The sequence below is a fragment of the Chelonoidis abingdonii genome, chromosome 2, assembly GCF_003597395.2.
Source record: "Chelonoidis abingdonii isolate Lonesome George chromosome 2, CheloAbing_2.0, whole genome shotgun sequence".
NCBI lineage: Eukaryota > Metazoa > Chordata > Testudines > Testudinidae > Chelonoidis > Chelonoidis abingdonii.
Window position 1 is genome coordinate 43,542,227 of NC_133770.1, and position 23,640 is coordinate 43,565,866.

Consider the following 23,640-nt stretch of genomic DNA (forward strand, 5'->3'; position numbering starts at 1 on the left):
TTATTGTGCTATAAATATATATATATAGAAGGGGATGCAGAAAAATAGCAGACAGTTCATGAATAAATCATACTGTTTTGGAGATGCACTGATTTAGAATACACTAACATTTTTATAGCAACTCTATCAATTTATATTGAAAGCCTCATGTCCTGTTAAGGCATAGCTGATTTACAATCCCTAACCTCAAATGTTATGTGTTCATTCTTGCAAGGTGCTGAGCACCCTCACCTCCCATTGTCCCAATACTTCTTTCCTTTAAATCAATAGGAGCTCGATCAACATCTTCATTGGCAGTAGCATAGAACACATCAGGTCAAGTTTGAGCTAAAATTTACAGTTACACCTCTACCCCGACGTAATGCAACCCAATATAACATGAATTCGGATATAACGTGGTAAAGCTGCGCTCCAGGGGGGCGGGGCTGCACACTCCGGCAGATCAGAGCAAGTTCTATGTAATGCGGTTTCACCTATAACGCAGTAAGATTTTTTGGCTCCCGAGGACAGTGTTATATCGGGGTAGAGGTGTATTAGTCTAATCAGTGTTACCTTTTATACAAAACTTTAGTTGTGACTTTTGAAACCTCCAGTCTAGGGATAGAGCGGAGTACGAAAATTGATTGCTATAGATTCTGATAGGATGGGAGAGTCTCCCTCCTTTGTTAAGTGTTAAAGGTTACAGGTAGATGATCACTTTCCCTGAGGGCATTCCATACGTGGAATGACATATCCTTCTTGGAAGGAGTGGAAGAAATTTGCAATTGAAGGTAGAAATGATATTTCTTGACCATGATTCTGGCCTGTTAAGTAAACAGTCCACCAGAAATACTGCCACATAGGGCCTGATCTAAAGCCTGTTGAAATCAGAGCAAAGACTTCCATTGACACCAAGGCCATAAATGGCCCATCTGGAAAGACCCATAAAGAAGAATTGTTTCCAGATTCCTCACTTGCATTTGCTCCTTTTTTTTTCTACTATATGTAGCTAAAACCTCTAAGGCTAGTTCCAGTACTGTGAACTACAGAACTGATTACTAAGAAGTTACGCAGACATGAGTGCTTGGGGAACTTTTGGTGTTTTCCATTCATTTACACAGGAGACCAGTAATGTCCCTCTTTGGCTCATGAGATCCTGCTGCTTGTTTTTTATTGCTATAGCATATAAATATTATGGGCCAGATTCTCCAGTCCACTTAGTGTAGAGTGGCCTTGAAGTAGCAAGAAAAGAGCAGTGGAGAATTCTCCACAGGCATAATCTTGCAGCGGTAGAGCTGTCATCTCCTATGCCAGACTCTTACCCTAGTGTGAGGGAAAGGAGAGGATCTTCTGAGGTTAAGGGTGATCGGATAGAAAGGGTGAAAAATTGGGACGGGGTGGGGGGCAATAGGCACCTATATAAGACAAAGCCCCACATATCGGGACTGTCCCTATAAAATCGGGACATCTGGTCACCCTATCAGGGGTCAGGGGTGAGCAGAAAAGGAGAGGAGGGAGCAGAATGTATCTCTGCTATGTCCATGCAGCCTTAATCTGCTTGACGGCTGAGTGGCTTTGGATGAGTGAGCCACAACTGGTTCTTGACAGCCTGCACTATGCGCTATGTCCTGCTCTGTGCAGTATTGCTAGAATATAAACATAAGGGGCTAACCTGATCTGTAATAAAATTACACCAATGTCAACAGAAATGCAACATAGATGAATTTGCTCCAAGAACTCATAAGTGAAATATGGAAATATTAGAGAGATTTGTTTGAAAATAGCATTTATGTAGGTATGTATTTATGTATGGGGCCCAGTCTTGCAAACATATATGACTGTGAGTGACTATACTCACACAAGTTGAGAAGTCCTGTTGAACTATTGTGCATGTGTGTTTACAGGATCAAGAACTTTAGTGTATGCACAGTACAGTTTGAAAGTCTGTGCTGAAAACTTGTTCTTCTGAGTGGTAACTGAATATCTTTGAATCATCTCATTTCTAGTGTTTGGCAAAGGTAGTTTAGTTGTACTAGAAAAAAAATTAGAACAGTTTTGTCAGTGACTTCCTTCCTTCCTGCTCTGCCAGTGGTCTATGATCAAAAGTGACCTTTTTAGAAACATCACTTCCCAGTAAATTCACTTCTGCAGACATGAAATCCTAAGGATCAATAATGCCCCAATGTCACTGGCCTGGATTGCCTCCATCCTCCTGCCCTCCCAAGATGGACCAGTGTGTCACCTACTTTGATGGCCCCATCTCTACATCCCCTCTTCCTGGCTCCACAGAGTCTGTAGCATCTTTTCTTATGTACCTCCCATCAGTGTTTCACAAACCGCTGTGGATAGGGAGTACTAATTGTACAAACATCACACTATTATATTAATGACCAGCATGTCACCAGTTTTTGTGATATCTTGCAAGACACTATTTGGCTAAATATTCTAACAGTGTGTTGGGAGCACTCTTTGCCAGTTGGCATAAAGGGGCTTTTAGGGTCACAGGGGTTAAGGGAAAATGAGGGGAGTAAAGTTGAAAAAAGTAGAGAAACATGTGATATGATTATGGTACATAGCTATGGGTCATTCTGCTTTATAGAGAGGTGAGCACACAGATACTGAGGGATATGCAGTTCTTTCCAGTGGATCTTGTACCAGCTACCTGGGTCCAAGGAAACTGATTTGTGCTTTTTGTCAACTGAGTTAATGGAAACCTTCTGGAAGGCATATGCAAGTATGCAAACTAAGGGGTACTGGAAGTGTTTGATGGTAGTTTCCCCAATGAGACTGGATATTAAGAAGGTTATCATCACACTCCTCAGTAATCTAGTACCCAATGAGCTGATTGTGGATTGGCTAAGCAGATAGGCGGCTGTGTTGGCTAAGGTGAGAAAATCCTGAGTTGACTCGGGATTTGGATGTGGGAATGCATGCTCATGGTGCTCTTGTCAAGATCCTTGTACAACCATTAGATTTTGCAGTTGCTCAGCTGTTTCATGATAGTGGAGGTTAGTTATGTTGGACAGCCCTATACCTATCATGTGTGGGGCTTCTGTGTCCTGCCTTCTGGTACAATGCTGCCCCTGTGGGCAATTTGGTCACTTAGCAGGCCTGTGTCTACAGGAGACATATGCCAAGAGAGCACATGTAGGTAGGTAGGGTGCTAGTATAGGGGTAATGGAGAGGTGGGGATGGCAAGATGTGGCATCTGAGAATGAGGGACAGGGGAACAGTGATAGCACAATCCCCAGTAGCTGTTAGAGGAATTGGGAAAGAACATGCGGAAGATGCTCCCCTTCCAGAGATGGGCGATAGTAGCACACGGACAAAGGTGTTAGAGGTTAGGTGCAGGAAGATGCAGAGAACATCACAACTGCAGTATCCACAACAGCAGAGAGAGAAAGCTAGGCCATAAGGGTGATTTTAGAATAGGAGTGGACAGGTCTCAGGAGATACCACAGTTGGCAAAGGATAAGGGAGAATAAAAAAAAGTTGGTAGCTTCTGAGGTGGCTGTTGCATTTGAGGGCAAGGTTCTTAAAGACTCATATCCTTTCATAGGAGAGGTGAAGAGTGAGGGGAGAGGAATGGCGCTCTCTCTATGTCTCATGCCTGCTGATAGTAAGCCAGTGTAGGTGAGATGGCATCTGTCTCACAGGACTTTGACCTGGCTCAGATAGCCCTTCCTTCCCTTGCAGCCTCTGACCTTCCTTATGCTCCCTCTTCTCATCTAACTTTGAGTAATAGGTTTCTCCATTCAGCTGGGCAAAGGAAATGGAGGCCCAGGAGGTAGCTAAAGTGACTATGGATAACGTAAGATGATTTGGCCTTGTTCTAAATGACTTAATATGTCTGTTTTGCCTGAAGTAAAGAGTATGAAGATGTATGAAGAGTTTTAATAAAAGAACTCAGCATAGAGGCAGCTGATTAGTCACAGCAGGTGCTGGGCCCATCTCCCTTTGAAGGGCCCAGTCAGCCTGAGATAAGAATGTTCCATGTAGAGGACATGTGATAAAGTACACCTAACTGATTTATTAAAATTAATATATAAACATAATGGCTGAAAGCACCCCGGTATACACACTATTGTAATAATCTTTGTAGTAAATATGCCCTGTACAGTATCATCTGAAGACTAATAAGCGAGGGGCAAAAACACCCCAAGATATCTCTCTACCTCTCCCTTTCACCTAAGAAGACAAAGGAACTAGCCCTTTGACTATGAGGGGAGATCTTGACCTGAGAATTTGATCAGCAATGTTGGAAACTTGTGGTAAGGGTTTTATCTTAAGTCTAGCTTGTTAAATTCTTGATACTAGGAAGTGTTTTATCTTTACTTCTCTTGTTAACTATTTCTGACTTTAATGGCTTCTACTTGTACTCACTTAAAATTTCTTTGTAGTTACACAAACTTCTTTTATTTTTTAATCAAAACTAATCCAGTGCTGTGTTTAAACTGAACTGTTTGATAACTCCAGTTAAAGTTGCAAACTGTTGAATATTGACCCCTTACAGAGGCAACAGACCTCAGATATCTGAACTGTCCAGGAGGTTGGACAGTGCAGAACACACATTTTGGGGAAAATGTGGGACTGGGAGTGTGTTGGTATCACCCTGCAAGTAGTAACCAAGGCTGATGGAAGCCAGATTGTGACTGGTATGTTGCTGACAGGCAGCTGGACCAGGGCTGTAGCTATACACAGACACTTAGGCCAGGTCTACACTATGCGGTAAAATCGATTTTAGATACGCAATTTCAGCTACGAGAATAGCGTAGCTGAAGTCGAATATCTAAAATCGATTTACTCACCCGTCTTCACCGCGCGGGATCGATGTCCGCGGCTCGCCATGTCGATTCCGGAACTCCGTTGGGTTTGGTGGAGTTCCGGAATCGATATAAGCGCGCTCAGGGATCGATATATCCCATCTAGATCAGACGCGATATATTGATCCCCGAGCAATCGATTTTAACGCGCCGATACGGCGCGTAGTCTAGACGTGGCCTCAGAGTGTGACCTGTATGCTGGTAGGCTGTTTGTGAATGGCCCAGGTTGGGAGCTACAACAGCAAAGCATTGCAAGGCACCCAGGGTTATGAGACAGGCAGTGACCCAAACCCTTCCTGGTCTGAATTGCACACTGGAATGTGAGACACATGGTTTTAAATACTGTCATACTGTAGGAGAAATAGGTTTGTGAGACCAGCTCAAAGAAATAACTAAATATTTTAGGTTAAAAAATCTTTAGTGATTTTGGCAGAACGAACAGTAAACTTGTCAGAATGAAACCAACATTGAAGTGAATCATATCATAACCTTCTGGCACATGAGGTGATTATTTTTAATTCTTGGCATTGAGAATAATTTATATCTATGATCATGAAAATTACAGTAGAAGTTTTGTCTTTGGAGGGGTTTCATATAAGATAGTTCAGTGCCCTTAGCGAATATTTGGGAAGTAAGTTCTATGCACAAGTGATTACATGAAAAAACATAGGCCAAAATAACAGTTGAGAAAGGCAAACTTAAAAAAAAGAGTAAACTTGTGGTACAAGAGAGAAAAATTAAAATTGTAGAAATAAAAATTATGAATTACAAAAACAATGAAGTGCTATTACTTCAAAACACTGAGCTGTGATTGCTTAAACTACTAGCCTCAATTAGTATTGTAAATGTTTGCTTGCTATTAAAAACATAAATTAAATAGCACAATGACATGCATATGCACAATATTAACCAAGATAAATGACAGAGTACTGAAAACTATGCAAGATAAAAATAACGTTTAATAAAATAAAAATAAATAACTGAAAGGAAGGAAGCTACAGTTACAGCGGATCACAGAAACGGAAGTTCAGTTCAGGAAATCGGATGAGAAGACAATTTTGTGCAATGTTATAAAGCTGCATCCAGACAGGTTGCAGCTGGGAAAACTGGAAAGGCATTCTCTGAAAGGTTAAAAACATGGATGAAACAGTCAAATATTAAAAACACGTGTGAACATTTTGCATTGGGGGTGGGTGGGATGTGTAAGTCACACACACATTACACAGAATCCAGTCTCCTAGAGCCTCAGAAGTTAGTGAGGGTCTGGAGCCCAGGAACTGGGCAGCACTGGGCCGTGGGGAGAGGAGGCCGGCCTCGACCAGCCAGCCGAGAACACATGCAGCCAGGCTGCCACCACCCACCCTGCTTTGCCAGCCACTGCCCATGGCTCGCCCCAGCTCCTGTTCTCTCTCCCCGCGAGCCAGCTTCCCCGCCTGGCAGCGCCTCTGCTCCTGTCTCCGCTCGTCGCTCGCGCCCTGGCCCCGCTCCACCCCTGTCACCCTGGGCGCGGAGTGACCCGGTTCCGACTCTGCCCCTCCCCCACTTCTCGCAGGGAGCAGAGTCTGGGGGCAAGTGAGGGCGGAGGGAGAAAGGGGCCGGGCACTGGCTTCAGTTGGCGTTACTGAGCATGCACAGAGTACCCGCGCATGCTCAGTGAGAGCCAGGTGGTGCGCGTGGGGCGGGAGGATGGGGCCGGTGCGCGTGCTGGAGCTGTACAGTGGCATCGGGGGGATGCACCAGGCGCTGACAGGTACCGGCCCCGCTTGCGGTCCCCCCACCCCCGCCGGGATTCCCACCGCCGCTCGGCCCGGCTTGTGCCGCCTCAAGCGGAGCGCTGGCGCGCCTGGGCGGGCCGTTCCCGCCGTGCGCTGGCGCAGGCACCTGGGCAGGTTGGACGGTGCGCGGTGCGCAGGCAGAGGAGCGCAGGAGCCCAGCTCTGGTAGCGTGGGGGGCTGATAGCAGCAGTCAGGAGCATCCGAGCTGCTTATCTGCAGAGCTGAGCTTGGGGAAAACAGGTTTGTGAACTTAGGGGAACAGGGTGGGAAAATGGCTCTGCAGACTGTCCGGCCGAAGCCCAGATCTGCTCGTCTGCCTGCTGCCACAGTGGTTCGTAGGTTCATTACTGTTAATATTGGATAGATATTACTTATCTGGTCAAGAAAACCCATCAGAGCAAAAATTCGTACTCCAGGGCTACAGACAAGTAGAATTCTGCAAGGATGCCCTAAAACTAATCCCAAATTAAGAGTGTATTTAACATACATGAGTGAGACCTGTTGGGTTTTTACCTCTGTGCATATTTGCTTTCACTTCATTGAAAAAACCCACTGGGTTTTGGTTTTGGATGGCCTGTGTTGTGGTGTATAGCTATAAAAGAAGTATTTTTAGTAGAGCTGTCAAGCGATTCAAAAAATTAATTGTGTGATTAAAAAAATTAATAGAATACCATTTATTTAAATATTTTTGGATGTTTTCTACATTTTCAGATATATTTTTTTCAATTACAACACAGAATACAAAGTGTATAGTGCTCACTTTATATTTTTTATTACAAATGTTTGCACTGTAAAAAAAAAAAGAAAGAAATAATATTTTTCAATTTACCTTGTATAAGTAGTATAGTGCAATCTCTTTATCATGAAAGTTGAACTTACAAATGCAAAATTAAGTGTTTTATTTTTGAATGCAATGTAAAAGTTTAGAGCCTGCAAGTCCACTCAGTCCTACTTCTTGTTCAGCCAGTCGCTCAGACAAACAAGTTTGTTTACGTTTACAGGAGATTAATGCTACCTTCTTTTGTTTACAATATCACCTGAAAGTGAGAACAGGCATTCTCATGGCACTGTTGTAGTCTGTGTCGCAAGTTATTTCACGCCAGATACGCTAAAGATTTATATGTCCCTTCATGCTTCACCACCATTCCAGAGGACGTGTCCATACTGATGACGGATTCTGCTTGATAGCAATCCAAGCACTGTGGACGATGTGTTCATTTTCATTATCTGAGTCAGCTGCCACCAGCGAAAGTTGATTTTCTTTGTTGATGGTTTGGGTTATGTAGTTTATGCGTTGGATAGATGCTCTTTAGATTTCTGAAAGCATGCTCCACACTTTGTCTCTCTCAGATTTTGGAAGGCACTTTAGACTCTTAACCTTTGGTGATGCTGTAGCTATCTTTAGAATCTCACTGGTACCTTCATTACGTTTCTCAAATCTGCAGTGAAAGTGTTCTTAAATGAACATGTGCTGAGTCATCATCGAGACTGCTATATATGAAATGTGCAGAAGCGGGTAAAACGAGCACAGGGACTCCCCATGCAGTTCAGTCACAAATTCAATTTACACATTCTTTTTTTTTATGAGCATCATCACATGAAGCATTCCTCTGGAATGGTGGCTGAAGCATGAAAGGGCATATGAATGTTTAGCATATCTGGCACGTAAATACCTTGCAAGGCTGGCTACAAAAGTGTCATGCAAATGCCTGGTCTCACTTTCTGGTGACATTGTAAATAAGAGAGGGCAGCATTATCTCCTGTAATCTAACAAACTTGTTTGTCTTAGCACGGGGTATTCAAACTGGGGGTCGGGACCCCTCAGGAGGTCACAAGGTTTACATGGAGGGTCACGAGCTGTCAGCCTCCACCACAAACCCTGCTTTGCCTCCAGCATTTATAAATTGTGTTAAAAAAAAAAAATTCCCCTCTCACCCCTATGGTGGTATGTGTCTTCCTCAACCTTGGGTCCTCTACCAGAGGCCTGGGAGTTTGAGGGTTCTGTGCGGTATCTTAGCTGTTCCTAGCACTGCACTCTTCTGGACAGAGAGCTCTGATGTTGTTCCTGGGCATCTGTTGGAGCCACTCACCCAGCTTAGGAGTCACAGCCTCGAGTGCTCCTACCACCACTGGGACACTTTGGCTTTCACTTTCCACATCCTCTCTAGTTCCTCTTTCAGGCCTGATACTTCTCCAGCTTCTCATATTTTCTTCCTGATGTTGCTGTCACTTGGACATGCTATATCTATCAACACCGCTGTCTTCTGGTCCTTGTCTTTACCACGTGTCTGGTTGATTGGCCAGTACCTGCCTGTCCATCTGATCTGGAAGTCCCACAGAATCTTAGCCCTGCTGTTCTCCGCAACCTTCTTTGTGGAATCTCCATCTGGTCTTGGAGGGTCTAGCCCATACGCTGTGCAGATGTTCCTGTACACAACGCCAGCCACTTGGTTGGCCGTTCAGTGTATGCTGTTCCTGCCTGGCATCTTACATCTGCCACTATATGTTGAACTGTCTCTGAGGCTCTCTTCCTCTGCATAGTGCACTTGGTCTCTCTGTGTGGTAGACCCCTGCTTCAATGGATCTGGTGCTCAGTGCCTGTTCCTGGCTGCTATGATCAGTGCCTCAGTGCTGTCTTTTAGTCCAACCTTTCCAGCCACTGGTAGGATTTCCCAATGTCAGTCACCTGAGCTATCTGTCGATGGTACATCCCATGCAGGGTCTGTCTTGCCATGGCACATTCTTCTGCTTGGTCTTCCTCCCATGTTGCTTGCTGCCTCAGGCATTCTCTCAGCAGCTCATCTTTGGGGCCATCTTACTGATGTTCTCCTGGATGTTCCGGGTTTCGTCCAGGACAGTGGCTTTGACGCTCACCAAGCCCGCCCGCCTTCTTTCTGGCTGGTATACAGTCTCTGGGTGTTGGACTTGGGGTGGAAACCTCCGTGCATTGTGAGGAGCTTCCGGGTCTTCACATGGGCAGCCTCCATGTCTCCTTTGGCCAGCTCCACTATACCGGCAGGGTATCTGATGACGGCAGGCGTATCTGTGATGCGTGGATCTTGTTCTTCCCACTGAGCTGGCTCTTCAGGACCTGTCTTATCTTGATGATACTTGGATGTTGCTGTCTTCCTTGCTCCTCATTGTGGTTTCCATGTGAATGTGGGGCACCAAGGACTTGTAGCTGGTCTGTATGTCTGTTATGTGGCCCGTCGGTAGTTCCACCCATCAGTCTTGACTACTTCCCTCTCTTCACTACCATCCGGCCACACTTCCTCAGTCGAATGACATCCCCGATATCCTCACTGTAGATCCGCGTCAGGTGGATTAGCAAGTCAATGTGTCGTTCATTCTTAGCGTACAGCTTGATGTCATCCATGTAGAGGAGGTGGCTGATGATGTTCCACTCCTGAACACTGTACCCGTATCCAGTCCTTGTGATTATCTTGCTGAGGGGGGTTTAAGCCTATGCAGAACAGCACACGGGGACAGTGCATCACCTTGGTATATGTCGCACTTGATGGCCACTTGTGCAAAGCTGCTTTGAGTTGACTTCAGTGTTGTTCTTCCATAGTCCCATTGAGTTCTTGAGGAAGGTCCTTAGTGTCCTTTGCTTTGTACAGCGCCAGACATTCACAGATCCACGTGTGCGGCATTTGAGTTGTAGGCTTTCCTGTAGTCAATCCAGGCTGTGCTCAGATTGGTCTGTCTAGACCTTGAGTCTTGAGCGACTGCTCTATCTATGAGCAACTGGTGTTTTGAGCCTCTGGTGTTGTTCCCAATGCCTTCTGAGCTGTGCTCATGTACTGGCCCATATGGTCCTGTAGCTTGGCGGTATGATGCCTGATAGGACTTTCCATGTTGTGGGAAGGCAGGTTATTGGCCGGTAGTTGGACGGTTCTGTTCCTTGCAGGGGTTTTCATGATCAGCCTACTCCTTCCTTGTGTTAGCCAGTTTGGGTGGGAGCCTGCTGCTAGCAGCTGGTTCATCTGTGCTGCTAGGTGTTCATGCACTGCTGTTAGTTTCTTTAGCCAGTAGGTGTGGATCATGTTTGGTCAGGTGCTGTCCAGCTCTTCATGTTCTTGACCGCTACTGAATGTCTTCTACTGTGATGGTGACTGGTTTCTGTTCTGGAGATTGCTGTGCTCGTTCTCAGGCTCTGCATCCACTTTGCACTGGTGTTTGAGTCTTCTCTTTTCCCATATGTTCTTCCAGTATGTTCAGTTTCTGCTGCTGGTGGCTCTGCTATTCTGTGTTGTTGCACTGCAGTTGGAGTACACCTTGGATGGTTTTTGGGAACAGGGCATTTACTTTTTTGGCCTCTGTTCTTTAGTGTATCTCCTTTAGCCTGGTAGCCAGTGCTGTGAGCCTTTGTTTAGCAGTCTCTAGGCTTCAGATGGAGTCAGGCCTTGTATTTTTTCTGTAGCCGAGTCTTATCTTAATCTCTACACCTTCTGTAGTTCCACCAGCTGACATACTTCTCTCCGAGTCACCTTGATCTTTATCCTCCAACCTCATTTTTCAAGTGGGTCATGTGGTGTTTCTCTTGATCGTGTAGCCAAGCATCTCCAGGATTACAGAGGCTGTAGCGTTATAACAGTTCATGGTTTGAGTATATGTGTAGTAGGATTGTCAGGGGCTCTATTGGCATCTTCTAATATACTATCTGATGGTACTTCTCCACTGAGCCTTGGTAATCGGTCTCGGAGATTGACTGTAGCTAGTTTCTTCATGATTTTATACCTCATATCAGCTGCTGTGTGCTCTGCAATGGAGGGGATGGCGTGAAGTTTCAACCTCAGGTGTGGGCTGCACATCACTTGTTCTTCCAGGTCTTCTTGAGTCTGGGATGTAATGTGGAGTTGGTCTATTCAAGCTGTGAGAGCAGCTTCCTCTTTACTGTGTTGACAGTGTTGTAACTAGCTGTTTCTCAGTAGTGACTGGATAGCGTAGTGGTTAAGAGCGCTGCCTTTGATATGAGAGCCGGGGTTCAAATCCCAGGTTAGTACCAACTTTCAGTAGGGTCCTTGGGCAAGGACCCCTAATGCTTCACCTGACTACGTCATTAATATATGAGAAGGTGACACAACTAGGAGACTCATGCCGGCTAGGATGGTGACTGGTTAACAAGGTCCGCGCCAGATGTTGAGGAACCAGGACAATCTGACGATAAGTGGGCTACTGGAACAAACCATTCATGGACGAGACAAGAGAACCTGGAATTGATGGAATGCTACTACAACAGTAGACCTAATGAGAGGGGATGTGTGTTTTGAATTTATAAGGGGGAGTCGCACGCAGAGGATTGCTGTGTGAAAGCAGTCAACAATACAAAAGTTTGAGAACCACTGTCTTAACAATTGGCTGAATAAGAAGTAGGACAGAGTGGACTTGTGGGCTGTAAAGTTTTACATTTTTTTTGTTTTTGAGTGCAGTTATGTAACAACAACAAAAATCTACATCTGTAAGTTGCACTTTCATGATCAAGAGATTACATTATGATACTTGTATGAGGTGAATTGAAATATACTATTTCTTTTATCATTTTTACAGGGCAAATATTATCAAAAATAATATGCACTTTGATTTCAATTACAATACAGAATACAATATATATGAAAATGTAGAAAAACGTCCAAAATATTTTATAAATTTCAGTTGGTCATCTATTTAACAGTGCAATTAAAACTGCGATTAATCACAATTAATTTTTTTGAGTTAATCATGTGAATTAACTGTGATCAATTGACAGCCTAATTGTTAGCCTTTATTAGGGCTGAAGTATTTGTAATGATTTTAGTTAATATTGGAACGTTTCCTTGCAAATCATAAATTCAGTTGGATATGCTGAAACCTGAATTTATGAACAAGAATTTCAGGGACAACACTAGTTGGCTTGAAGGAAAGTATTGTAATTAAATACATATCCTAGACGTACCCCTTTTTCTCCCAACCAGTTATTTTAATGACTAAAGGTCTAATAAAGGGGGGACAACTTAAATACTCTGGCCAGGTATTACCAAGGTCTCTTCAAGTGGTTTATAAAAACATTAAAAACCTGTATTAGGCACACCAACGTAGGTGCTCTGCAGACTAATAAGGTGATAGCCTTAGAGCTGGTCTACACTGCTGCTTCAGTCGATGTAACTTACATCGCTCAGGGTGTGGAAAAGACACCCCCCGCCCCCCGAGCAACGCAATTTAATCAGCTGAAGTGCTGTTCACATTGTGCTATGTCAGTGAGAGACACTCTCCCGCCAGCATAGCTTCTGCCTCTTGCTGAAGGGAGAATGCTTTCTGATCGGCATAGCGCATTTTCACCAGATGCACTAAGTGGCACAGCTGCGTCGATGTATTGTGTTAGTGTAGACTACCCTTAGACTTGCTGTCACTTCTCTCTCCTATACCAAACTAAGAGATCTTCCTTTTAATTGAACCCCCCCCTTACCTTCAGTTCCATTTTCTTTGGTTACTATGAATAACTGTGGTTGTCCTGGGCATAAAGGGATTCATTTTTTTTCTATGCCAGTAACATCTGTTTTCTTCATTTCTTTGTTATTTGGAAAGTCAGGCAGCTTCATCTCATCTTTTGCCAGATGCCTGCCTATTAAAGTTCCTGAAACAGTAGGAGGTGGAAAATGAAGGAACATAGTTTTAAACAAGAGCTTTTTGGACGTGGTTTGTGGTTTATAGATACAGTTAACTGTAGTGCAAATTGAAAGCTTTCAATAAGAATTTAGAACACAACTAGAGAAGCTTACCAGCAGAATAAAATGCAAGAGAAAAACAAAGTATTTAAAATATCTTGCCCAACACACACAAAAAGTAGGTTATTGTTTTATTTTAATATTTTTGTGTGTATAAGTGTAACAGTAACTAAAAGACAAGACAATAAAAATGTGAACGTGCAAAAAAAGTAGGAATATTTAAAGAGACAACTAAGCCTTAATTATCTTAGGGACCAAACACCTCTCTCATTCTCTAAAGGTGTCTTTGGAAGAGAGTATAGGCCACAGGTATTTTTGCTGAGAGTTCTAGAGATTCTGGAATCTTAACTGAAAGAAAAAGACACAGATACGGTGTTTCTTGTATTCCTGTCTAACATAGTCTTAATTCTAAAAGAAATGTTTTATCTTGCTTTCCATAAGATTCCATGAAAAATAGACTGAATCCACACCATTATCCACTTGTCACATGTTGGTATCTATATGTATGGGAAAAATCATCCCCAGATGTTATCTGGTTCTGTTGTTAACATACTAATAGGCACTCTGTGAACACCCAGGAACGTCCTCCAGTGATTAACAAATACTGATACCAATGTGTTAAAAGTTGTTGGGGAATCTCAGGGGCTCCTACAGATGCCAATGGTCCAATTGAAATGTAATACCACAGCATAAAAGCAACAAATTAGCTATGAGCCTTTCTGAGATGTAGCCTCAGAGAAATAGAGCATTGCAAATAGGTGTGCAAAAAATATGATGATTGTATAACACCACACTGCATACTGCTTGTGTTTGAAAATGTTGGGAGGGTGACCAAATCATCACCATTGCATCTAGGACATGTTTGTTTGGTTTTTTTTGTGAGGGAGGAAGGGAACTAAATCACTGCTGTTGGTCCCAGAAATGTTCCATTTATTTCCAGAACTTTCAGTTACAGCTTAGAATTACAGAGGGAGTTTCTGAACAATTGCAGCAGTGTCAGTGTCGATAGTAATTTACATTTCTGTTCTTTTGGGTTTACTTTCAAATGAAGAAATTACAATAAATACAAATAATATAGCTAGGATTCTTTTGTAGAGGTACCATCCAGAGCTGATGAAGCAACTCATGTCTTTAGTGGGAGGCTTGAATTCTTATTTGTTTGAATGACCCTGGATAGTGTTGAAGGGTTAAGTACCAATTGAAATTTGCATATCAAATGGATACAATACCATTTGCATCACAGTTGACATTACTTTTTTCAGATCCGGCCATTTTTCTTTATGGGAAGTGTGTGGTGAGTACAAACTGCCCCTTGGTGCCCTATTTCCATGTCCCTTTAAAATCTGCAAATTTTACACTTTCAGACGTGTCTTGTTTTGAGTCCTGTTATGACTAATAACTGCACAGCATGAATAAAAGGGGTTCCATTCCATTGCTTTATTCACATTTTTAATGTGTTTTCTAGCCATTTGGGTTTAGTTTACTCATGATGTTTATTCTTATAAAGGCACAAAGTAAAGGCAAAGTGGGACTTGAAAGTTTGTTTTCATGTGGAGATTAGATGAAGAAAGTAAAAATTCCTTGCAATTACTTTTTCATGTATAATAGCAAGAATTCATGTGTGCTTCAAACTTGTGCATATGCAGCTATAAACAGAGTGGCACCGTGGCATAAATTTCTCTAATGGAATTCTTCTGCTGTCGTGTGACAGGAGACAATAGAATTCTCAGCACCATCTGGTAGTGGGGTAGTATGGGGGTTTCCTCCAAATGTTTGGGAAGAAAAGAGATCCTGCATTCATCAGTGCTGCGGTGGTCAGCAGGATTCATTTGCTCATTGGCATCTTTTAGCAATGATTCCAGTAAATGTGTATGTCCAAGAAAAATGAGAGGAAAAGAAGCTGTTTGTTATTTTAAAAAGAACAGATTGTATATAAAACCTTAGTGACAGTCTGCCGCAAGAGAGACTAGTTCTGCAAAAGGATTTCTACAGTGCTGCCAAGATGAGTATCAGTGTTGGTTCTCTACCCCGTAAAATTATTACTGCTTGTTATTGGTAAATAGATATTTTCCATAATCAAGCTAAGGTTACCTTCCCCCACATTCCCTGGCATCTTTTTAGTCTCTGATCTAGCAAACATCTTACACATGTATTAAACTTCAGTATAATTACTCATTCATCTTGAAGTGTATGTGTAAGAGTTTGCAAGATAATGGCAACCACCATACCAAATAAAGCCCTAAAAAAATCAAAATTTAGCAATAGTGCTTCTATATAGTGGTTTCTGAGATAACCACAGTTTTTATCCCATAGTAGGAGACACATGTGATGTGGTGGTGAGTTATTTATGCAGACCAGGCTTGTTCCCCAATATTTTCACATTAGTAGCACACAGAGAGCATTGGTATATTGTTGTCTGTGGAGACATGAGAGTTGGATTCAATCCTTTATTACCAAATATAGGCATCAGTCCTAAAGCGCATGGTGAAAAATCTGCAGCTTTTTGCTTATGCTTTACATACAGATTCTTCAGTATACACAGTGAAGTTTGTAGTATGTTGTTTTAGAGCTTTTAAAACTTTGTAAGGAGATTTTTAAAGTTTAGTAACATAAGAAATGCAAACAGCATAATTTTGATAAGTGCTTTAAGGTCACAAAGGGAGTCAGTGACAGAGCCAGGATCAGAATGCAGGATTCTCTGCTCTCAGACATGTCCAGTTAGTCTGTTGAAGCCAATGGAGTAGTCCTTCATTTACGCCCTGTTCTGCAGACCTTTATGTGTGTGAATAGTTCTGCTAAAGTTAAAGGGATTGCACACATGGTTGAGGCTTTCAGGATTGGGCCTTACCTTGGGGTATCTGAAAGCAGAATTTAATCCTATTTATTCCCATTAGAAGGTAATGTGATTGCTGCTCCAGGCCAGACTCTCCACTGTTAAGAAATAGGAGACTTTGACCGTTAGATGTCAGACACCAAAAACTGCCATATATGTTTGTTTAACCACAGAATATCTGCAATGAAAATTATAATGTTTTGTATTTAGAAAAGTCATCTTTCCTTCTAGTCCTCTTCCATAGCAACCCTTGTCCAAACAAACAAGCAAAAATCAAAACCAACCAAACAGAAAACCCCCAACAAAATAAAAAAAGCTTTTCAAGGCTTATTAATTTTGGCCGCTTTCCCATATACAATTAACTCCAAATTTGTTCCATGCAAACTTCTAGTTAGCTGGATCACCCATGTTTAAAATTTCTGTTTGCATGAAATATGAGAGAAGAACTTTAAAAGGTACCACTTCTGGGTTACAAGTTCAGTTGTATTTTTTTCGTCCCGGTGATTAAGTTTCATAAAGTAAGGATTTAAATCTATGTGCACTCTCATTTCTGTTCTTTTTTATGAGTACCATTTTATCTGACTATCTCAATAATTGTAAAGGGTCTTGGCCAAAGACATTCTAGAAAGTAAACTTCAGCATCAAACGTCTGATTGCTGCTCACTCCTGTAAAATATAAATGATCTGTGTCACTAAGAACAGTTACATTTAAATAAAAGAAAAATTCGGAGGCAGAAATATAGCCCAGTAAAACCCCAAATTAAACCATATTGTCAGTCTGGCCAGAGTCTTCATCAGTTTCTAAAATACTGCTTTTTTCACAGAAGAATAGTGCTGGTTAAAAATTATAAAAATCAACGTTTGGTGGTTCTGTTGTGCAGTCATAGGTACTGAGTGTGTGGTGATGGAAAGGAAGAAACTGATTATCTTTTAGGAAGGAAGCATCATGTTGACTGATGGTTCAGGCTAATATCTATACCTAGAAGTCAATAATAGACCAAAAATGAAATCTTTAATGTTTATTCTAAAGGGACACTGAACAGGCATAAAATGTGACCTTTCTTTCTTCTTATATCTGTTTTCATAATCTTCTACAGTAAATAGTTTGGTTCTGAATTCCCTTTGTTTTCAAATCTGCGAGACTTTGCCCTTGGCAGTATGCTATATATTCCATGTGCTGTGCTGATATTGATGATTCTGGTGCAGGAGTGCAGCAATAAATATAAACAGATCTATGCTCATTTTAAGGTCTATTAGAAACACGTGGCAGGGGAATCGGTTTGTCAAGTGTAAAAGGACATATTTGGTAGCAGCTGAAATTTTATTTTCAAGCTTTTACAGAGATCTATTAACAGTGGATTGCTTTTTCCAAATCTAAAACTTCCATCTGTTTGAATTTCTGCATGTTTAGGTCACTACCTCCCCCTCCCACCATAGCAGTAAGTGGACAAGAGTGCTCTATAATTTGGATTTTAAGGCCAGATTTAGGTTCTCCTCTGACCTCCTGCATAACTGGGAGCCACTATCAAGCAGAATGTCCCAGGGATCGGTCCTGGGGCCAGTTTTGTTCAATATCTACATTAATGATCTGGATGATGGGATGGATCACACCCTCAGCAAGTTCGCCGATGACACTAAACTGGGGAGAGAGGTAGATATGCTGGAGGGTAGGGATAGGATCCAGAGTGACCTAGACAAATTGGAGGATTGGACCAAATGAAGCCTCTGATGAGATTCAACAAGGACAAGCGCAGAGTGCTGCACTTAGGACAGAAGACTTTCACTCACTGCTACAGGCTGGGGACTGAATGGCTAAGTGGCAGTTCTGCAGAAAAGGACCTGGGGATTACAGTGGATGAGAAGCTGGATATGAGTCAGTAGTGTGCCCTTGTTGCCAAGAAGGCTAAAGGCATATTGGGCTGAATTAGTAGGAGCATTGCCAGCAGATAGAGGGAAGTGATTATTCCCCTCTATTCGGCACTGGTGAGGCCGCATCTGGAGTATTGTGTCCAGTTTTGGGCGCCACACTCCAAAAAGGACGTGGAACGCTTGGATAGAGTCCAACAGAGGGTATCGAAAATGTTTAGGAGGCTGGGGCACATGACTTACGAGGAGACACTGAAGGAACTGGGCTTATTTAGTCTGCAGAAAAGAAGAGTGAGGGGAGATTTGATAGCAGCTTTCAACTACCTAAAAGGATGTTCCAAGAGGATGGAGCTAGGCTGTTCTCAGTGGTGCCAGATGACAGACCAAGGAGCAATGGTCTCAAGTTTCAGTGGGGTAGGTCTAGGTTGGATATTAGGAAAAACTTTTTCACTAGGAGGGTGGTGAGAAGCATTGGAATGGGTTAGCAGGGGAGGTGGTGGAATCTCCATCCTTAGAGGTTTTTAAGGCCCGGCTTGACAAAGCCCTGGCTCGGGTGATTTAGTTGGAGATGGTCCTGCTTTGAGCAGGGGATTGGACTAGATGACCTCCTGATGTCTTGTCAAACCCTAGTCTTCTGTGGTGTTATGATAACACAGACTATATGACCTCACACAGTAATTTCTGCATAAACCCATAACTGCAGTTTGAGGTATAGCATATCTTTTGGAAAGCTATCTAGTCTGAATCTGAAAACTTCAAATGATGGAAAATTCACCATGTTGTTCAGTGGTTAATTACCCTCACTGTTAAAAATGTATGCTTTATTCCTAGCCTTCCTAACATTAAGTTGTTTTCTACAAAGCTTCAGTTTAATTACTTTGCCAGTCCTTGAAAACTGGCACTTATTCTTTTAAGAGACATCTCGAGGACAATGCATATTTCTTTATCAGTGCTGTGCTGTGTTTTTTCTTTGGAGTTCAGTTAACTGGTTGTAATCTAGTCAGAAGTGCCTAAATATTGCATAAACAATGAGGAAATATTGCATGTTTCTAGATAGGTAAATAGATGTTGTGGTCATTGTTGGATAATTAAATAAAATGTATAATTAAAAATAAAGGGCAAGTCTGTTCTTTTGGTTTCAGAAAAAAGCTCTGAATGATGGAAAAAGTCAATTATACAGAAATGTGGTGGCCATTGAGTTATTCACATAAAAATTTAGCATCCAGATTAAATATTAAAATGATTTTAATAAAATCTCACAAAAGGTGATTTGATATTATTTTTTATTGTTAGATATTGAGTACACAGATTTTCCTTTGATAGATACAGTGGTCCAGATTAATTTGTCCATTCCAGCTGATTTGTTCAGTTCTGGTGGTGTAAAGCTACCAAAAAGCCTCCTTCTGACGAATCCTCTTGTGTCTGGGATAGCGGCTTTATGCAACACTCTTCCCTGGTACTCCATTGTGGGACATCCTTGGTAGAGAGGGATAGTGGCTGGGGTTATCCTGTGTCCTTGTAATTCTGAGCTGCCAGAACAGTTCCTTGGGGCCATGAGCAGCTGGAAGTAAGTCAAAGCAGCCCAAAGGGTCCTCTGATTTACACCAGGGATTGAATGGGGCCCCAGGAAATGTGAATGTAAAGGTGACCCTGCCCTTCCTATTGTTCATGTGCTGACCTCAGTTTGATTGCACCATGAAGTTTCTTGCCCAGTATGTATTGATTAATTACTATTCCTGTAATGCAGAGTCTGCAATTCATATAAAGCAGCAGGGCCTTAGTCTGCCAAGAGGTTTTGTAAACCGAAACTCTTGTATATTCTTTTACTTAGTGTAACAGAGCCATGAAAGAAAAGCTATTAGTACTTGACGTTGTTCGTAAGGTGTTTAGAACTATGCTGAAGTATCTCTGTAGAAGAACCTAAGACTGGTAAGAGATGCTTGCTGTTTCTCCAAACTCAGAGAAAAACCTGATCTTGGTAACAGTGTTTTTGTAAAGACAAAATTCTATACTTGGCTCTATAGATATAGTGGGAAGTAGGCTAACGTAACTTACTATGCTAACAAATTTGATTCTGCTGGGCAATGGCACCACGCTGCCTATGCTACTCTCTCAGGGGAATTATTGTAGTCATACCATGTGCATTGTTTTTCCCACTTCTCTTGAAAAAGATAATCTAAAAAATGAAAATAGCCATGTTTTCCATTACTCACTTCTGAATGTTGGAATCTGAACACAGAGCAAAAGTCTTATTAGTAAATTTTGTTGGGTTTAATGCTATTTCAGCTCAGTAGGAGGAAATGAGATCCTATAAGATCCCAGCATTATGGAGTTGGAGAAATAGGTATTGAATGAGGAGAATTAGAACAAAGTTTCTTTAATTTTCCATCCAGAATTAGCCTTTATGGTTTGGGTTAAAAATGTATCACAAGTGCTTTCCTAAAAATCATTGGTTACTCTCTTCCAGTATGTGTGGTGACCACCACGTACCAGCCTTTAGGGCCTACAAAGCCCTTGATTGAAGTCACTGATTTTTTTAAAAAAAAATTTTATTAAGGGGATGGAAATAGTGGTGGTAGCCATTCTTAGGTCAGATGTCCATCAGAGCCTCCAGCTTCTCCCACTTTTATTATTTGTTTGATGGGATAATTATTTGAGATGGTTAATTTTCATTCCTGTCAGGGCACCCACAGGGCATGCACCTGTTAGTTAGAGACAATATATCTTCAAAAGGAATCTCCTTTGCTGTATTGGAAATCTGCATCCATTACCTAGGCATTACTGTTGTGCTGCAGGAAGCCATGGTATTGGATTTTTAAATTTAGATAGTTGATCTGCTAAACTAACTTTTTTCGCAGTAGATGTCAGTGTTAACATACCTGATCCGTAGACACAGGTGTAGTCATCACAGTGCTCTGCTATGAGCATACCTGTATGTAATATATCTGTAACAATGTGAGTTCACAATGTCAAGAGAGACAATAAGAGACGCTATAAAATGGGCCTTTAATTGGTAGTCACATAGTTCACCTATTCATCTTTTTCCTATGAGGCTTAGGTTTTCTTTGTCATTGGTTAAATTAAGTCAGCAAACCAGAAAATGCTAGTGTTTCCTGAATGAAAATTCCTATATATTGTTTCATATTGTGACCTTTCAAATATTTCTGAACAGTAGAGAAATTTGAGTAAGATGACAGAGGCGTGAAAGCTCTAGCAGTCAGATATAGTAGATAAGGCTTTAATTTTCAGTGTTCTAGTTGTCACTATTGGAGTTCTGTACTTGGCTTTCCTGCTCTGAAATTGCTGGGCATGGAAAGTGTTTTACTCTGTTTTGTAAAGTAACATGAACATTTACAGCACTCAACAGATAATTAGCAATCGTTCATATGACGTACTCAGATCGACAATTAACATGTCATTTTGAAAAGTGATGTTATTAAAGGAGTCTATCTTGTCTCTTCTCTTACAAAAACATTAAAATTGTTAATACTGTAGTTGGAATAACATGGCAAGCAGATCATGGAGTTGCTGCTGTTTGTTAGAATTGATCTCGTTTACAGGAGAAAGTGTTTGCATGGTATTTACAATGGCTCAGTGTAGAGCAGGAGTTCTCAAACTGGGGATCGGGACCCCTTAGGGGGTCACGAAGCTATTACATGAGGGGGGGGTCACAAGATGTCAGCCTCTATTCCAAACCCCGCTTTGCCTCCAGCATTTATAATGGCGTTTAATATATAAAAACGTGTTTTTTAATGTATATGGGGAGGTCGCACTCCGTGGCTTGCTGTGTGAAAGGGGTCACCAGTACAAAAGTTTGAGATCCACTCATGTAGAGGATAAGCAATGTGCTATGATCAGTGGTAGACTGAATAGCATCTTTTGTGATGTGAGTTTCTGTAGAACTGGCTTATTCTGTTGCTCTATAAACTGATTGTTTATTCTGTGTCTGTTTTCTGCATTTTTCCTTCAGGATAATTATTATTAGATTTATACTGCAGTCTCCTGCTTTCTCCTTAATATATTTAAAGAAGTCAATCATATCTCTTTTCATCTAAGAAATTTTGGTGTTACACTAAGAGGTGCCTAATGCCTTTGTCCTTCCAGCTGCTCCATGCCAGAGGACCCTGGCACTCATATAAAACATTTGCAGGGTCAGGGCCCAAGGTGAAATACAAGCAATAATGTGTTTCAGTGATCTTAAAAATTTTCCTTCTGGATGTTTCAGTGCATGAAGATAGATGACCCAAGTTCAAGAACAACTTTACTAACCCAGTTTCCTAAACTGACAAACAATAAGCTTCAAGAGTGACAAGTCTGGTTTCCAGGGTGTAAGATCTGTCATTAGCAGCTAGAATATTTCTGTGAATTGCTGCATGGTGCAGCATGTTGATCTGCAAATCCTTATGTCTCCTGTGTTCTTACCTAGAAAAAATGTAGCTACAATAATGACGAAGAAGGGGTGGATGGAGTTTCTCTGTGTGTGTGTTAAAGTGATTACAAATCACTTTTTAGAGTGCAGTGGGTAGAGAAAAGCAGTTTTGGCTATAAAATGAGGTGATTGCTGTACATTTTGTATAAAGTCTGAGGCAGCACAATTGTTCTGAGCGCATTATTTCTCTTTTCCTTTACCTTTAAAACTATATGTGCATTAGCTCTGGTAACATAATGAGAAAATGTAGTGTATTTTTAAAGCACAGCTATGGTTTTGCAAATTCCTTTCTTAATTCCAGAAAGCTGTATATCAGCAGAAGTTGTTGCTGCTGTTGATGTGAACACTGTTGCTAATGAAGTGTACAAACACAACTTTCCCAGCACACCATTGTGGGCAAAGACAATTGAGGTGAGTAATGGACACATGTCTCTTTGTGCTCTAGCCATCTCAGTTGAGTATTCACTGCCACGTTTAGTGGGGAATGTGGAATCAAAACACTTGAAACTGGAGGCAGTAAAAGGATTGCTTTGTTGGATTATGTGTAGTGATGACTTTGGTCGATTCCTGGAGATGTAACTGCTACTTGAAGGAGATGCACACATGCACTGTGTAGACTGATTTCAGATGCCTTATAGGTTAGCTGAGAGGGATTTTGTTTTCCTGAAAACCTGCTGTATAAGGGTGCTTGATTACTGTGTCCATAAAGGCTATGTGGCCAAGCAGGGTGCATCAACCCCCAAAATAAAAAGAAATGTAAAAGAATTTTGTCAAATTAGTAAGAGACATTCATTTCTTCTGCATTTAAAACTGGATTGGAAAAAGCAATTTAAAATACAGTGTAGGGAACAATCCTGCACTGTTAGAAGACTGGATCGACCAGGTGACCTAGTAAGTCTCTTCTCTCTCTAATTTCCTTGAAAAAGAGCTTTGTAAATTAACTTCAGTGTTTATAAAAAGGCTTGATGCTTTTGTTGATTTATGGCACAAATTTTAATTACTCATTTTTGTTTTGGTATGTTTAATATGGCAGGAGAGTTATAAATTAGCCACATGGATTTGTATAATTTTCTGGCCATTTCAGAATGGTTCGAAATTACTGAACACCTTGTAATCTCGTGTCACAGTTTTTAGCTTGATGGTAGAAGTTTCTGAGGCCACGTCTACACTATGCGATAATATCGAATTAGCTAAAATCGGTTTAATAAAACTGATATTATAAATTCGATTT

The 23,640-nt window shown here is 41.6% G+C and overlaps 1 protein-coding gene across 3 annotated transcripts in view; it reads left to right on the plus strand.

The window, feature by feature from the left end:
• The first annotated feature begins 6,426 nt into the window (after positions 1-6,426).
• The window catches only part of TRDMT1 (tRNA aspartic acid methyltransferase 1), a 45,247-nt gene continuing 28,033 nt past the window's right edge, over positions 6,427-23,640 (plus strand). Inside the window, exons 1-3 of one of the 3 annotated variants that reach the window (XM_075062313.1) lie at positions 6,427-6,552; positions 14,544-14,575; positions 22,711-22,820. In XM_075062313.1, coding sequence (XP_074918414.1) covers positions 6,449-6,552; positions 14,544-14,575; positions 22,711-22,820 — 246 coding nt within the window. In that variant the 5' untranslated portion in view covers positions 6,427-6,448. Of the gene's footprint in view, positions 6,553-6,711; positions 6,913-14,543; positions 14,576-22,710; positions 22,821-23,640 lie in introns of those variants that run through there. The other 2 variants (XM_075062314.1, XM_075062315.1) reach the window with 2 other exon arrangements.